Here is a 17001-nt window from a genome sequence, read left to right on the forward strand (position 1 = left end):
AGGACCGTTGGAGGCAGCGGTGGAGGGTCGGAGCGGTGGGGGCTTGAGTCGGGCACGGGGCTTGTTCACGCGGAGACCCAGGACCGTTGGAGGCAGCGGTGGAGGGTCAGAGCGGTGGGGGCTTGAGTCGGGCACGGGGCTTGTTCACGCGGAGACCCAGGACCGTTGGAGACAGCGGTGGAGGGTCAGGGCTTTTACCAAATATCGTGACGTTCCACACTCCATAGGGAGGGTTTCTGGGGAAGCCGCTGATTGGTGGGAGCAGACTAGAGGAAGCAGCTGATTGGGTGCAACCTCAGGTTAGCATTTCTGCTTTTTGGTTAAAGGTACAGTGATTTAGTAAGGGTACAGTGAGCTAAGGGACGCTAGGGAATACTGTGTACAGTTCTGGGGTCCATACTTAAGAAAGGATGTACTAGCCCTGGAGGCAGTGCAGCGAAGGTTTACAAGATTAATTCCTGCAATGAGGGGATTGACATATGAGGAAAGGTTGAGTAAGCTGGGACTCTACTCTTTGGAGTTTAGAAGAATGAGAGGCGATCTCATTGAAACGTGTAAGATCGTGAGGGGCCTTGATCGGGTGGATGCACCGAGGATGTTCCCAATGATCGGGGAGGCTAGAACTAGGGGACATAGTTGCAGAGTGAGGGGGGGCTCTTTTAAAACTGAGATGAGGAAGAACTTCTTCACCCAGAGGGTGGTTAGTTTGTGGAATTCACTGCCCCAGGGAGCAGTGGAAGCAGAAACGTTAAATTTATTTAAGTCAAAAATAGATGGTTTTTTAGCTGCCAAGGGGATAAGGGGCTACGGGGAGAGGGCAGGGATATGGACCTAGGTATGGTTAGTATAGTAGACCTGAGTGATCTCCTGGACAAGTGTCGATCGCCTGGATTGGGGTCGGAGAGGAATTTCCCGGATTTTTTTCCCGAATTGGACCTGGGTTTTTATCCGGTTTTTTGCCTCCCCCAGGAGATCACGCGGTTCTTGGGGTGGAGAGGGGTGATAGCGGTATAGAGGGGAGGGTAGTGTCTTGTGTTCTGTGTCTTGTGTCTACTGTTTGTGGGTAAGTGTGTCTGTTTAGTGTTCAGCCATGAGTGAATGGCGGTGCGGGCTCGACGGACCTGATGGTCTACTCTCGCACCTACTTTCTATGATTCTATGATTCTAACACCAGGCTCAGATACTTCTCTACAACCACCAGGTTCCTGAATCCACCCGCATAACCCTAACCCTACCTCGGCAGCTGAACACACCTTACACAAACGCGGGCGGTTTCCTAATATCTTGCTTTGACTTTGGCCTGCCTCGTGTTATTTATGTATAATGTGCCTGTGTCGGTGCTGCAAGGGACATCTCACACCGTTGCCGTCCGCTCCCTTTGCACCGCGCGTGTTCTGGTCAAACTCGGGAACCGCAAATGTACTTCCCTCCCCCGCTGACACAACTCAAGTGGACAGCGGACAATGACCGATCTGTGGGCATTCGCCAGTTACATCCCTCCAGCCTGAAACATCACAATTCTGTTTGCCACTAGAGACAGATAATAATTCATTGCAAGACACGTCCTTCAGTACAAGTCGTTTAATTTGTTTAAGAAGGAACTGCAGATGCTGGAAAATCGAAAGTATACAAAAAAGCTGGAGAAAGTCAGCGAGTGCAGCAGCATCTATGGAGCGAAGGAAATAGGCAACGTTTCGGGCCGAAACCCATTTCCTTCGCTCCATAGATGCTGCTGCACCCGCTGAGTTTCTCCAGCTTTTTTGTATACCTTCGTTTAATTTGTTCAGTTTGAACCGTCCAGGCTCTTTGTCCAATACCGCTCAGGCCGGACACTGTGCCTCTGTGTGTCCACTCCCCGACACATCGGACAGTCGGCACATTTGCTTCCCCGAGGATGCAGACAGTTTGTCTTCCTCTGTGGTTCTATCTCTTTGATCGCTGATCCCAACATCTTGCAGTGGTGGTCTGGACCTGTCCTTCAACACAAGGGCTGCCTTTGTTGATTCCAGCCAAGTGCATGAGCCAACATCTGTTGTTGTGTTGGAGGGAACTGCAGATGCAGGTTTACACTGAAGACACAACATGCTGGAGTAACTCAGCGGGACAGGCAGCGTCTCTGGAGAGAAGGTATGGGTGGTGTTTCGGGTCAAGGCTGTTGTGAGCCTGTAACGTTTACACTCTGGAACTGGGGAGGGTCTCAGATTTTAATTCGCAGAGATTGAGTTGAGACCTTAGGATTCTGGAGGTTGGAACATCTCAGGAGAGAAAGAATGGGCGACGTTTCGGGTCGAGACCCTTCTTCAGACGGATTTGTCCACATGAAGTTCAGTAAGGCACTTGGTGAAGCTCCTCCTCGTGGGCTGATCCAGAAGATTAGGATGCAGGGGGTCCACTGAGTCAATTGTGTTCCGACTGGTTTACTGACAGCAGACGAGGTGAGGGAGGAGATTCAGGTTGCAGCACCGTGACCCGTTCTCCCGGCCACTGACCATCACGTCACTGGCTCCGGTGACTCTGAACTGGGAGGGAATGTTTCCGGCGGGGGGGGGGAGACCAGCGGCCAGCGTCAGTCGCTCCCGGTTAGAGATGGGGTGGGGGAGGTCAGAGGTCAGGGCCTGGTGGGGAGGTCAGGGCCTGGTGGGGAGGTCAGGGCCTGGTGGGGGAGGTCAGAGCCTGGGTTGGGGGGTCAGAGGTCAGAGCCTGGCGGGGGAGGGGTCAGAGGTCAGTGCCTGGGTTGGGGAGGTGCATGGGGAGGGTCAGGTCAATTGTCCAGCGGGACGGGGTCATGGGTTAAAGGTCCAGTGGAGGCTGATTGGTCCATTGTCCTGAGGGTCGTAGGTCTGGGCCTGAGAGTGGGGGTCAGGGGTCAATGGGGGTGAAAGAAGGCTGGTCCAGTGAGGTCAGAGGTCGAGCTCCATGTCCTCCACCTCCCGCAACAAAGCGAGCAGGCTGTCGAGGGAAGCCGTGCTGGAGATGTGTAGACTGACGTTGTCACTGTCCAGTGAGGAGGCGCCGCCCTGCTGGGCCATCTCCGTCAGTGCAACCCAAGCCAGGGGCACCACCTGTGGGAGCAGCACCCCGGGGTGGGGGGGTCAGTGTGAGGGGCCAGCAACTTAATCTCACCCCCCCCCCCCCCGCCTCAAGCCCCCCCCCCTGCGGGCACCACCCATGGGAGCAGCACCCCGGGGTGGGGGGTCAGTGTGAGGGGACAGCACCTCAATCTCACTCCCCGCACCCACGCCCCAACCCCCACCCACCCGTGGGAGCAGCACCCCGGGGCGGGGGTCAGCACCCTCACCACATACCAGGGCCTGGGTGGGGGTCACAGGTCAGCCTCCCTCCCCTCACAGTGACCCCCCTCACCCACCTTACCTCTGCCCCTGGTTGTGTATCCGCCATTGTCACCCCCACCCCCCCCCCCCCCCCCCCCCTCACCTTGACCAGGATGAGCTTCTTGTTCTTGTTGCTGCGCAGGAACTGCTGCCCGAAGCACAGGTACGCGGCGCAGTTGGGCGCCCCCCCGCGGTGCTCCATGAACGCCCTCAGCTCTGTCGGGAACGGCAGCGTCAGTGGGTGGGGGGTGCACATCTGCATGTCCCAAACGAGAGGGCACCCCCCTCCCTCGGCCGCAACGCCGCCCACTCCCCCATCTCAGATTTATCCCCCCCCCCCCCAGCCCCAGGTTCGATCCTCAGCCCCAGCGTTGTCTGTGTGGAGTTCGCACGCCGAGCCAGATGTTCCCAGCGGTGGGACAGTCACCAATGGTTCGGGTGAGGGGGGAGGTGTCTGCGGTAGGGCGGGCTGTGGTCGGGAGTTGGGGGGGGGGGGGGGGTATTTACCAGCTCCAACCTCAGTCTGAAGAAGGGTCTCGACCTGAAACGTCACCTATCCATGTTCTCCACAGATGCTGCCTAACCCGCGGAGTTACTCCAGCACTCTGTGTCTATTGCCAGCTCTGGATTTCATGCAAGCATTTATTTTCATCCCCCCCCCCCCTCCCCGCATCTGAGGGGCGGGGCTGGTACAACCACAGCATTCGGACAGGTACATGGATGAGACAGGTGTGGAGGGACATGGGCCAAACACGGACAGGTGGGACTGGTGAAGCGGGGATGGGTTGGTCGACGCGGTGAGTTTAGTTTAGAAATATAAGTGCAGACAGGCCCTTCGGCCCACCGAGTCCATGCCGACCATCGATCAGCCCGTACACTAGTTCCATGATATCCCACATTCTCATCCACTCTCTACACAGTAGGGGGTAATTTACAGAGGGGCCAATTAACCTAAAACCCGCACGTCTTTGGAGTGTGGTGGGAAACCGGACCACCCGGAGGAAACGCATATGGTTACAGGGAGAACGTGCAAACTCCACACAGACAGCGTCCGAGGTCAGGTTGGAACCCGGGTCTCTGACGCTGCGAGTGACCGCGCTTTGTACGACCCTGCTCACCTCTGACGAAGTCCCTGAGACATAAGATGTGAGTGCGCTGGTTGCGGTTGAGTTTGATGGCGCCGCCGTCCGGTCCCGCTGCCGCCCCCGGCTCCAGCTCCAGCTCCGGGCCGCTCTCAGAACGGGCCCAGAACACCTGGCAGCGGCCCAGGCGCTCGGCCAGCACGTCCCCCGCCCAGTGGTGCAGCAACAACCCGCCCTCCACACTGGCCAACAGCCGCTCCGTGAAGCCCCGCTGCTTGATGTCGGGCAGGCAGTCGGTAGGCGGGAGGCGGACGGGCTGAAGCTGAGACAACGCGGGCTCCTCCTGCCGCGAGTAGAGGCGGCAACCGCCAGGGTTCGTCACCGTGCAGTGGAGCACTTGGCGGCCGCGGTAATACACCGTGATGTCCAGGTCACTGGGCTCTGGGGGGGGGGGGGGGGGGAGTAGAGTCAAGGGGCGGTGAGGGAGCGCCGCGCTGGGGGAGGGGCGGGGGGGGCGGTGAGGGAGCGCCGCGCTGGGGGAGGGGCAGTGAGGGAGCGCCGCACTGGGGGAGGGGCAGTGAGGGAGCGCCGCGCTGGGGGAGGGGGAGTAGAGTCAAGGGGCGGTGAAGGAGCGCCGCGCTGGAGGAGGGGCAGTGAGGGAGCGCCGCGCTGGGGGTGGGGCGGTGAGGGAGCGCCGCGCTGGGGGAGGGGCAGTGAGGGAGCGCCGCACTGGGGGAGGGGCGGGTGGGGCGGTGAGGGAGCGTCGCGCTGGGGGAGGGGGAGTAGAGTCAAGGGGCGGTGAAGGAGCGCCGCGCTGGGGGAGGGGCGGGGTGAGGGAGCGTCGCACCGACGGGTCGTACGTACCTTGACCATTGATGAGGACTGGTGCCCAAGGGGGCAGGTTGGCATCAGCGGCCGGGGGGTGGAGGGCAGCGGGGGGGTACACAGGTCCCTGCTGGCTGAAGCCCCCCTCCCCGCACGCCCCCCCTCCCGGCAGCGGCCAACAGCGCTCTAGGAGAGAGAGACAAGGGTCAGTCCCTGACGGTCATTCCATTCCCCACCCACAGTGACCCCTCACCCACAGTGACCCCTCACCCCACAGTGACCCCTCACCACGCAGTGACCCCTCACCCCGCAATGACCCCTCACCACGCAGTGACCCCTCACCCCGCAATGACCCCTCACCCCACAGTGACCCCTCACCCCACAGTGACCCCTCACCCCACAGTGACCCCGCCCCCAGTGTTGGGGCCGTAACTGTTTACCATGATTCATGTATTCATGATTTGGAAGAGGGAATTAGTAGCAACACTAGCAAGTTTGATGATGACACAAAGCTAGACTGAGGTTGCAGTATAATATAGATAAATGTGAGGTTATCTATTTGGTGGCAAAAACAAGGGGGCAGATTATTTTCTCAATGAGGTTTTCAGTATAGGGAGGTTTCACGGCAGTCGGGTCACGACCCATGACCCGTACTGTTGCTACGCTACTCCAAATGGATTACACGCGATGAACTGCAGGTAGGCACTTACCATTATTTCCAGCCTAGCGGGCCCGTTAAAACCCGCTGAAATTGTCAATTTTTGCGCTGTAAATAATTATGGAAATCGGGATAAGCGTGTGAGACATTTAGCATACTTCACAATTCCAAAAGTGAGGAGAAATGACGGTAGATAGAAGCGAGAGTTGAAGGGGACAACAACAGCCAAAGTGCTTGGCGAACATTGGCCGTTTGCTCACTGCATTTCATCAACAGTAAGGCATTATTTGTGTTTTTTCTTGATTCCTTTGGCATCTAAAAAGTTTCAGAAGTGATAAATCTGGCTGTAATTTTTTTTAATCGCCCATGGTTCTCGTGAGTTTTTACATACAAAATGAAAACGCATCTGAAGAAAAATTTACAGCCAGATTTATCACTTCTGAGAATTTTTAGATACCAAAGGAATCAAGAAAAAACACAAATAATGCCTTACTTGATAGGCGGTAGGCGGCGCGACTCTCGTCTGCAGTGGCCTCTGCAGTCCGTCTGCGTTTTTATTATTTTATGTCTATGTTTTAATGTAGTTTTTGTTATTTTTGTTGGGGTATGTGTGTGGGGGGGGGTGGGGGTGGTGTGGGGGGGTTGGGGGTAACTTTTAAATCTCTCCCTGCACGGGAGACCCGACCTTTTCTTTGTCGGGTCTCCGTTGTCGTTGGGGCTGCAACGAGGAGCGGCCTCCAACAGGAAGACCGGGTGCTCTGGTGCTGACTACTCACCTCACCGTCGCGGAGCTGGCCGAGTCCAGAGCGGGTGGAGCTGTGGTGGACGCTGCTGCGACCCGACCCCCGGAGATTCGGAGGCTGCAACTGCGGGTTTGGCGGACGGCACCGGGAGCCCGCGGGTCCCTGGAGGGAGACCGCTTTTCGGGGCTTCCGCAGCGGCGACTTCTCCCGCCCGAGTTGCGGGGTTGAAGAGCACCTGGAGCGGGGCCTACATCACCGCCCCGCGCGGCTTGGAATGGCCGCGGGAGTTTGCGAGCGCACGCCGGGGGCTCTAACACCAAGACCCGGTGTGCGACCTTGCATCACCCGGCGTGGTTTTAATGGCCACGGGACAATTCGCCATCGCCCGCCGGGGGCTTTGACTTTGACTCTGACATGGGGGGGGAGAGTGCAGTGGAGAGAAAAGTTTTTTTGGCCTTCCATCACAGCAATGTGATGGATGTTTATGTAAAATATGTTGTGTCTTGGGTCTATTTGTTTGTAATGTATGGCTGCAGAAACGGCATTTCGTTTGGACCTCAAGGGGTCCAAATGACAATAAATTGAATTGTATTGTATTGTATTGTATTGTATTGTATTGAAATGCAGTGAGCAAACGCAATAATTCCCAATATTTTCAATGTTTACCAAGCACTTTAGCTGCTGTAGTCCCTTCAGTTCTCGCATTTCGCTTCACGTGTGGAATTCTAAAGTTGGGTACATGTCTCTCACTTACCCAGACTCCCACAAATGTTTTCAGCGCAAAAATTCACCGTTTTGGCGGTTTTTAACAGGTAGGAAAGTACGCGTTTCTAGCATTAATAACATATACCGGAAGTGACGGATGTCTTCCAGTTGGATTTAGCGGCTCCGTGCATCGAGCCCTATGACCCAGTGACCTTTCGTGCAACCCCCCTATAGGAGTAAAGAGGTTCTACTGCAGTTGTATAGGGCTCTGGTGAGGCCACATCTGGAGTATTGTGTACAGTTTTGGTCTCCTAATTTGAGGAAGGACATCCTTGAGGCAGTGCAGCGTAAATTCACGAGATTGATCCCTGGGATGGCGGGACTGTCATATGAGGAAAGATTGAAAGACTAGGCTTGTATTCACTGGAGTTTAAAAGGATAAGGGGGCATCTTATAGAAACATATAAAAGGACTGGACAAGCGAGATGCAGGAAAAATGTTCCCAATGTTGGGCGAGTCCAGAACCAGGGGCTTAGAATAAAGGGGAGGTCATTTAAGACTAAGGTGAGAAAAAACTTTTTCACCCAGAGAGTTGTGAATTTATGGAATTCCCTGCAACAGAGGGCAGTGGAGGCCAAATCATTGGATGGATTTAAGAGAGAGTTAGATAGAGCTCTAGGGGCTAGCGGAGTCAAGGGATATGGGGAGAAGGCAGGCACGGGTTATTGATTGGGGACGAACAGCCATGATCACAATGAATGGCGGTGCTGGCTTGAAGGGCCGAATGGCCTCCTCCTGCACCTATTTTCCAAGTTTCTATGTCTACGTTTCTACCCCACCCCCACATTGACCCCCCCCACAGTGACCCCTCACCCCACAGTGACCCCTCACCCCACAGTGACCCCTCATCCCACAGTGACCCCTCACCCCAGTGACCCCACACCCCACAGTGACCCCTCCCCCCACATTGACCCCCCCCACAGTGACCCCTCACCCCACAGTGACCCCCCCCACTAAACCCCCGCACAGTGACCCCTCACCCCACAGTGACCCCTCCCCCCCACATTGACCCTCCCCCACTCACCCCCCCCCACAGTGACCCCCTCTGGGTTACTGCTTGGGTTTTCGCTGGGTGCTCCAGTTTCCTCCCACATTCCAAAGACGTACAGGTTTGTAGCTTATTTGTGAGTTTGGTATTCTGACAGGTGAGAAAGGCAAGGCAGCGCCTTTACCACCTCAGGCAGCTGAGGAAATTCAGAGTCTCTCTGAGGATCCTTCAGCCTTCTACTCTGGTGCAGTGGGACGTATCCTGACCGGAAACATCACGATATGGTTTGGCAACAGCTCTGGCCAGGACACAAATTTTCTGGAATTTTTTGAGGATGTAACCAGGAAAATGGACAAGGGAGAGCCAGTGGATGTAGTGTACCTGGACTTTCAGAAAGCATTTGATGAGGTCCCACATAGGAGATTAGTGGGCAAAATTAGGGCACATGGTATTGGGGGTAGAGTGCTGACATGGATAGAAAATTGGTTGACAAACAGGAAACAAAGAGTCGGGATTAACGGGTCCCTTTCAGAATGGCAGGCAGTGACTAGAGGGGTACCGCAAAGCTCGGTGCTGGGACCGCAGCTATTTACAATATACATCAATGATGTATATGGTAAATATACAATATATTTATTGTGGAGGGTGCGGCTGGTGGTCCATGGCCCAACGGGGAGCGAGTTCCTGGGGAGTTAGAGCGAGGTTGGGCTGGAGTTGGCGCCTCTTCTCCGCGCTGGCTGTGGGCCAGTGGGGGGGGGGGGGGGGGGGGGGGGGGGGAGGGAGAGGGGGGGGGGGGGAGGGAGAGGGGGGGGGGGCACCAACCTGAGGGGCTGTCGGACAGACTCATGGATCCAAAGTGCGGCATCACCTCATCCACGGGCAGCTGGTGACAGAGTAGAGGGTCATCACCGACCTCACCCCTGACCCCCGCATGCTCACCCCTCCCCCTCCCTCTCCCGCTCCACCCACCCTGCCAATCCGGTTACACCCATTCCCCACCCCTCGCCCGTGCACATTGGTGGGGGTGCGGAAGGAGGGGGTACGTACCTGAGGAAGGGGGGCTACTCCTAGAAGGAGGCTGGGCTGGGGGGGGGGGGGGTCATGTGGGGTTTTGGGGGTTGGTGTTGGGATTGCGGGATGGAGGGGGCTTTGGTAGGTATGTGCGGTGGGAGGGATTGTCGGGAGGGAGTTAGAATTAGGGGGAGGGGGTACGTACCGGGGGAAGCCAGGCTGGACTGTGTCGGTGGTACCTGGGGTTGGGTGGGTGCAGGGGGAGGGGGTACATACCGTGGGGCGGGGGTGCAGGGGATGGGGGTGGGTGGGTGCAGGGGGAGGGGGTACATACCGGGGGGTGGGGGTGCAGGGGGTGGGGGTGCAGGGGGGGGGGGTGCAGGGGGAGGGGGTGCAGGGGGAGGGGGTACATACCGGGGGGAGGGGGTACATACCGGGGGGAGGGGGTACATACCGGGGGGAGGGGGTGCAGGGGGAGGGGGTACATACCGGGGGGAGGGGGTACACACCGGGCGGAGGGGGTGCAGGGGGGGGGTGCAGGGGGAGGGGTGAAGGGGGAGGGGGTGCAGGGGGAGGGGGTACATACCGGGGGGAAGCCAGGCAGGGTCGGTTCGGTCTCGGGGCTGAGGTGCAGAATCGATTCCAGCTCCTCGTCCACTCCCATCGCTCCATCTGAAACCATGACAACCGTGTCACCCATCACTCTCTGCTGCCTCCCTCTGGCCACTTGGCTGCGAAACCTCTGCTGGCTCTGGCCTCCCCCTCCCCCCACGTCTCATTAGATGTTCCGCTGAAATTTTGTTGTATGTATTTACAATAATAAAGTGTATTATTATTATTATTAATATTCTCCACAGATGCTGCCTGACCCGCTGAGTTACTCCAGCACTCTGTGAAACGTCACCTATCCATGTTCTCCACAGATGCTGCCTGACCCGCTGAGTTACTCCAGCACTCTGTGAAACGTCACCTATCCATGTTCTCCACAGATGCTGCCTGACCCGCTGAGTTACTCCAGCACTCTGTGAAACGTCACCTATCCATGTTCTCCACAGATGCTGCCTGACCCGCTGAGTTACTCCTGCACTTCCTTGTTTTATTCATTCTACATGTACAATATATTCGACTAATGTTAGCAGATCAATTTCCCTCCTGGGATAAATAAAGTTTTATCATTTCTTATCGTATTATATCTCGCTACAACCTCCAGCATTCCAGAGTCTGTCCAATCGCTCGCTCCCTGTAACTAATACCCGCTAAACCAAGCATAATTCTGGTAAACTTCCTCTGCACCCTCTCCAAAGCCTCCACATCCATTGTGTAATGGGGCATCAGAACTGCCCGCTATACTCCAAATGCGACCTGACCAAGGTCTCATGAAGCTGCATCGTGACTTTGGACTCTTGTACTCAGTCCCCTGTTGATGAAAACGTGACACCTTCCTTACCACCAGTACTGATAGAGCGTACACGCATTGTGTGAGAGTGTACACGCGGTGTGTGAGAGGGTGTACACACGGTGAGAGGGTGTACACACGGTGAGAGGGTGTACACGCGGTATGAGGGAGGGTGAGTACAGGTACCTGGGGGAGGTTCAGGGTTAAGGTCCATGATGCAGTAGACCTTGTGTGGGTCTGTGGATTCCTTTGAGAGGTCGGTCAACATTCTGAACGACTCGTTGCTGTTCAGGGCGCAGCGGAAGTTGGTTTTCCATTTGGGGGGGTCGTCGGCATCTTGCCCGTTGAAGCGACCACTGGCGATTGCCCAATCCTGGAGAGAGACAGGGGGGGGGGGGTTAAGAATGAATGAATGAGTAGTTTTATTGGCCAAGTATATACACATACAAGGAATTTGCTTTGGTGCTCCACTCGCAAGTAACAACACGACAAACAGTAACAATTAAGAATGACACATAAAACATTAAACATTAATAATAAAACATTGATTAAACATGTGAATTAAATAAAATACCAGAGCAAAGGGAGGCGACAGATTTTTGGTTATTGAGTAGAGCAACTACTCGTGGAAAAAAAGCTGTTTTTATGTCTGGCTGTGGCAGCTTTGACAGTTCGGAGTCGCCTTCCAGAGGGAAGTGATTCAAAGAGTTTGTGGCCAAGGTGAGAGGGGTCAGAGATGATCTTGCCCGCTCGCTTCTTGGCCCTTGCAGTATACAGTTCATCAATGGAGGGAAGGTTGCAGACAATAACCATCTCAGCTGATCAGGCGATTCGCTGCAGCCTCCAGGTGTCGTGCTTGGTGACTGAGCCAAACCGGACCATGATGTAGAAGGTGAGAACAGACTCTACGATGGCCGTGTAGAATTGGACCATCATTGCCTGTGGCAGATTGTGCTTCCTCAGCTGTCACAGGAAGTACATCCTCTGTTGTGCCTTTTTGACTGTGGAGTCGATGGTAGCCCCCCACTTAAGGTCCTTGGAGATGATAGTTCCCAGGAACTTAAAAGACTCCACAGATGTGACTGTGGTGTTGTTGATGGTGAGTGGGGTGAGGGGAGGGGGAGCTCTCCTAAAGTCTACAATCAATTCCACTGTCTTAAGAGCATTGAGCTCTAGGTTGTTACGATGGCACCAGGACGCCAGCTGTGACACTTCCTGTCTGTAGGCAGATTCCTCCCCATCCTGGATCAGTCTAATCAGGGTAGTGTCGTCCGCAAACTTGAGAAGCTTGACAGAGGTGTCAGTGGAGGTGCAGTCGTTGGTGTAGAGAGAGTAGAGGAGAGGAGAGAGTACGCAGCCTAGCGGTGCTCCTATGCTGAGCGTTTGCGGGTCCGAGATGTACTTTCCCAGCCTCACATGCTGCTTCCTGTCTGTCAGGAAGTTGGTGATCCACTGACAGAGGGGTTCAGGCACAGTCAACTCGGAAAGTTTGGAGTGTAGTAGCTTTGGCACAATGGTGTTAAATGCAGAGCTAAAATCCACAAACAAAATCCTCGCATAGGTCCCCTGGCGGTCTTGGTGCTGGAGGATGAAGTGTAGGCCCAGGTTGACTGCATCATCCACTGATCTATTGGCCCGATATGCAAACTGCAGAGGGTCCAGCAGGGGGTTCGTGTTATTTTTCAGCTTGGCCAGCACAAGCCTTTCAATGGTCTTCGTGACTACAGAGGTCAGTGCGACAGGCCTGTTGTCATTAAGACGTAATCCTTGTCTTTTTGGGTACAGGAACAATAGTGGAGACTTTGAAGCAGGCAGGGACAGTACAGGTTTGCAGGGACTGGTTGAAAATATCTGTGTAGACCGATGCTAGTTGTTCAGCACAGAGCTTGAGGGTAGAGGGGGAAACATTGTCCGGTCCTGGAGATTTCCGGCTTTTCTCTCTTCGGAAAAGCCTCTCAACCTCCTCAATGTCTATTGTTAGTGATGGAGAAGGGGCCAGACTGATGTTGGGCTGCAAGGAGGGGGTGGGTAGTGGACGAGGGCTCTGTCTTTGCCAACTGGAGTCAGGCTGTGAGTAGGTGTGATGTGGTGATTGGGGAGGGGGGAGGAGGGAGGGGGTTCCAGGGTTACGTTCCTGTTTATCAAACCTGCACTAGAACTTATTAAGGTCCTTGGTCAGCTGACGATTGTCCAAAGAGTGGGGGGCTTTCCTCTTGTAGCTGGTGATTTCTTGCAAGCTGTTCCAAACTGAAGAAGAGTCATTAGCTGAGAACTTGCTCCTCAACTTCTCAGAGTACCTTTCCTTGGCAGCTCTGATTCCTCTTCTCAGCTTGTACTTGGCCTGCCTGTAGAGATCTGCATCCCCGCTCCTGTAGGCCTCCTCTTTAGACTGGCAGAGCTGTCTGAGTTCTGCAGTGAACCAGGGCTTGTTGTTGTTGAACCAGGTCCGGGTCCTAGTTGGTATGTAACTGTCCTCACAAAAGCTGACATATGATGATGCAATGTCTGTATATTCATCGAGGCTTGAGGTTGCTTCCCTGAACACATTCCAATCCGTGCAGTCAAGTTCAAGTTCAAGTGAGTTTATTGTCATGTGTCCCTGTATAGGACAATGAAATTCTTGCTTTGCTTCAGCACACAGAACATAGTAGGCATTTACTACAGAACAGATAAGTGTGTCCATATACCATTATATAAATATATACACACATGAATAAATAAACTGATAAAGTGCAAATAGCAGAAAGCAGGACTGTAGGTTCTCGATGCCCTCACTTGTCCACCTTTTCATTGTTCTGACCACAGGCTTAGCAGCTTGTAGTTTCTACCTGTAGGTCGGAACAAGGTGAACTAGACAATGATCAGAGACCCAGAGCCACCCGGGGAACAGAGAGATATGCGTTCATGTAAGTGTAACAGTGATCCAGTGTTATCTAGAGGGGCAGGTAACATGAAGTCTGCACTTTGGGCTCTCCCCCGCCCCCGCCCCCATCTCCAAGTGTTGACATGTATGTTCCCTTCATGTGTCATGCGGTGGTTTCCCGCGTTGGCATCCCGGAAGGAACCGTTCCCATGTCCTCCAGACACCGCGGCGCTCCCTCCTCCCCCCCCCCCCCCCGCGGCGCTCCCTCCCCCTCCCCCCCCCCGCGGCGCTCCCTCCCCCCCACTGCGCTTCCTCCTCCCCCCCCACCGCGGCGCTCCCTCCTTCCCCCCCCCCGCGGCGCTCCCTCCCCCCCGCGGCGCTCCCTCCCCCCCGCGGCGCTTCCCTCCCCCCGCGGCGTTTCCCCTCCTCCCCCCCCACCCCCGCGGCGCTCCCTCCTCCCCCCCCCCCCCCCCCCCCCCCCCACCGCGGCGCTCCCTCCTACCCGGAAGATGCGATAGTCGTCCTGGGTCAGGTCCTGTCGGGACGCGTGTTTCCAGGGGATCCGGAACATGTTCCGCCGCCCGTTCACCCACCGCAGCCCCGGGAAGTGGCCGCTGTCGACCTGAGCGATCAGCCACGGCCGTAACTGTGGCCTGTTGTTGTTCATCCCGCGGCCGGGCAGCGGCGCCGGGACACCGGGAGCTGGGGCCGGGACACCGGGAGCTCGGGCCGGGACACCGGGTGCTGGCGGAGAGAGCGCGGGGAACGGGAGCTGGGGCCGGGGGATGGAGCCGACACAGACCCGGGCAAAGTCCGAGCCGGAACACGTCCTCACTCGCTCGCTCGCTCGCTCGCTCCGCCCTCACTCCGCCTCTCATCTCCTGCTCATCCTCACCCTCCTAACATTAGAGGGTGGCTGCAGTGAGATAGCAGGGAACCGATGAGCCGAACGACCGCAAACACATGACCCCAACCCCCCTCCATCCAATCACGTCAGGGCCCACCGCACATCTCCGTTAAACTTTTACACATACACACACTTACACACACACTTACTTACACACACATTTACACACACGCTTACACTCTCACACACTTACACACCCACTCACACTTACACACACATACACTCACACACACTTACACACTCACACACACACCCACACTTACACACACACATCCACACAGACACACTTACACTCACACACACACACTCACACACCCACTCACACTTACATACACTTACACACACATTTACACACACACACACTCACACATACACACTTACACACCCACTCACACTTACATACACTCACACATACACACACTTACACATACTTACACACACACACACTTACACATACTTACACACACACTCACACATGCACACACACTTACACATGCACACACACTTACACTTACACATGCACACACACTTACACACACACTTACACACTTACACACACACACTTACACACACACCTCAAAGCTATGCCCTCTAACGTTGGACATTAGGAGAAAAAGGTTGTGGACTCCCCAATGTTGGGCGACTCCAGAACCAGAGGCCACAGTCTTAGGATAAAGGGAAGGCCAAGTTTAAACTGAGATGATGGGACAGGGGCTTTAGATAGAGCTCTAGGGGCTAGTGGAATCAATGGATTTGGGGAGAAGGCAGGCACGGGTTATTGATTGTGGATGATCAGCCATGATCACAATGAATGACGGTGCAGGCTCAAAGGGCCGAATGGCCTCTTCCTGCACCTATTTGCTATGTTTCTGTGTCCACCCTATCTGCGCCTCTCATAATTGTATATATTTCGACCAGGTGACCCCTCAGACGCTCCAGATAAAACAATCTCTCCCTGTAACTGTAACCATCTAATCCAGGCATCATTCTCATGAACCTCTCCAGAGTCTCAACATCCTTCCTGCAATGGGGTGACCAGAACTTCCGGCAAATCTCCACTCGTGGGGTGTAGTCTGACCCCAGCCACACCTGAATCATCTGCTATGTTGTTGCCATGGATGTGGGCCACAGGGAGAGAGAGTGACCACTCCCCTGGTCACCAGCGCTGGGGACCACAGGCCGGATCATCCGGAAATACAAGGAACTGCAAATGCCGGAACCCTAAGCAAAATCCAACGTTCTGGAGTAACTCAGCGGGTCAGGCAGCATATTTGGAGAAAAGGGATGTGTTGTATACTCCCTAATATTAATGAGCTGAGGGAATGGACAGACGACACTTCGGGTCACGACCCTTCTTTCAGACTGAATTGAAATAATGTTGAGCAATGAGGGGCGGGTCTGTGCTGCCAGAGATCGGAAACAAACTGAATTTGCAGAGTTTACTGCGTGTGGCTGTGAGATTAATCTAGCAGGGACCAGAGGCAGGCAGCTGGAGATTGCTCAGGCCGCAGAGGGTGGCACAGTCACTACCGTTCACTGAGCCCAGCAAATAGCACGAGCTTCGGATAAAGTCCAGGCAGACCACAACTCTTGTACTTAGTATGATTTAATGTTCAAAAATGATAGGAGCAGAATTAGGCCATTCGGCCCATCAAGTCTACGCCATTCAATCATGGTTGATCTATCTCTCCCTCCTAACCCCATTCTCCTGCCTTCTCCCCATTACCTCTGACACTCGTACTAATCAAGAATCTATCTATCTCTGCCTTAAATATATTCACAAAAAAATATCCACGGCCGTTTGTGGCAAAGAATCCCACAGATTCACCGCCCTCTGATTATGCCTCGCGTATTGTAGGATTGTCACTGAACTGTATGCAAATAAAACCACTTGACTTGGGTAAATGTGACCACAAAGGCATCCGATGGTCTCTCCAGGGGCAGGAGGTTTCAGTCTGACTGGATTTCCGTGTCTGGGAGCAAAGCAGAAACTGCTGAGGTCAGCGACATCATGATGTTCATGGTATCATAGGGTCACGGAGCGGAGGCGCAGGCCGTTCGGCCCATCGTGTCCATGCTGACTTTGATCCAGCATTTAATCCATGCCTGTGTCGGAAGGAACTGCAGTTGCTGATTTAAACCGAAGACACAAAATGCTGGAGTAACTCAGCGGGACAGGCAGTGTCTCTGGAGAGAAGGGATGGGTGACATTTCGGGGCGAGACCCTTCTTCAGACTTCTCGAGTAATTTGGTATTTATCTTTGATCCATGGGGTGGGGTGGAGGGAGAACAAAGGGGGACCTGGCGTAGATACTGTGTAGTGTCCAACATGTGGCGACTCTTTGCATTCCTTCAAAGAGTTTCACTGTGACTTGACACACATGACGATAAAGCATTCATTCATTGTTGCAGCTCTTCCTGGTGATGGGGG

The 17001-nt window shown here is 54.8% G+C and overlaps 1 protein-coding gene across 1 annotated transcript; it reads right to left on the reverse strand.

Moving 5' to 3' along the window:
* Positions 1–2654: 2654 nt before the first annotated feature.
* LOC116984378 (interferon regulatory factor 3-like) lies at positions 2655–14525 on the reverse strand. The gene is made up of 8 exons (XM_033038536.1): positions 14166–14525; positions 10987–11173; positions 9991–10076; positions 9216–9276; positions 5279–5461; positions 4451–4855; positions 3436–3548; positions 2655–3062 (listed from the first exon to the last, which is right to left on the reverse strand). The coding sequence occupies exons 1-8, from the start codon at positions 14328–14330 to the stop codon at positions 2901–2903; spliced, it is 1362 nt and encodes a 453-aa protein (XP_032894427.1). The 5' UTR covers positions 14331–14525; the 3' UTR covers positions 2655–2900.
* Positions 14526–17001: the final 2476 nt, after the last annotated feature.

Source organism: Amblyraja radiata, chromosome 20, assembly GCF_010909765.2.
Source record: "Amblyraja radiata isolate CabotCenter1 chromosome 20, sAmbRad1.1.pri, whole genome shotgun sequence".
NCBI lineage: Eukaryota > Metazoa > Chordata > Chondrichthyes > Rajiformes > Rajidae > Amblyraja > Amblyraja radiata.

Excerpts from the sequence above, each read along its gene's own strand:
- LOC116984378 (XM_033038536.1), bottom strand. The coding sequence starts at position 14,330 with ATGAACAACAACAGGCCACAGTTACGGCCGTGGCTGATCGCTCAGGTC. Across the intron at positions 11,174-14,165 it reads ACGACTATCGCATCTTCCGG|GATTGGGCAATCGCCAGTGG; the intron begins GTAGGAGGGAGC and ends GTCTCTCTCCAG. Across the intron at positions 9,277-9,990 it reads CCCTGCCTGGCTTCCCCCCG|CTGCCCGTGGATGAGGTGAT; the intron begins GTATGTACCCCC and ends CTCTGTCACCAG.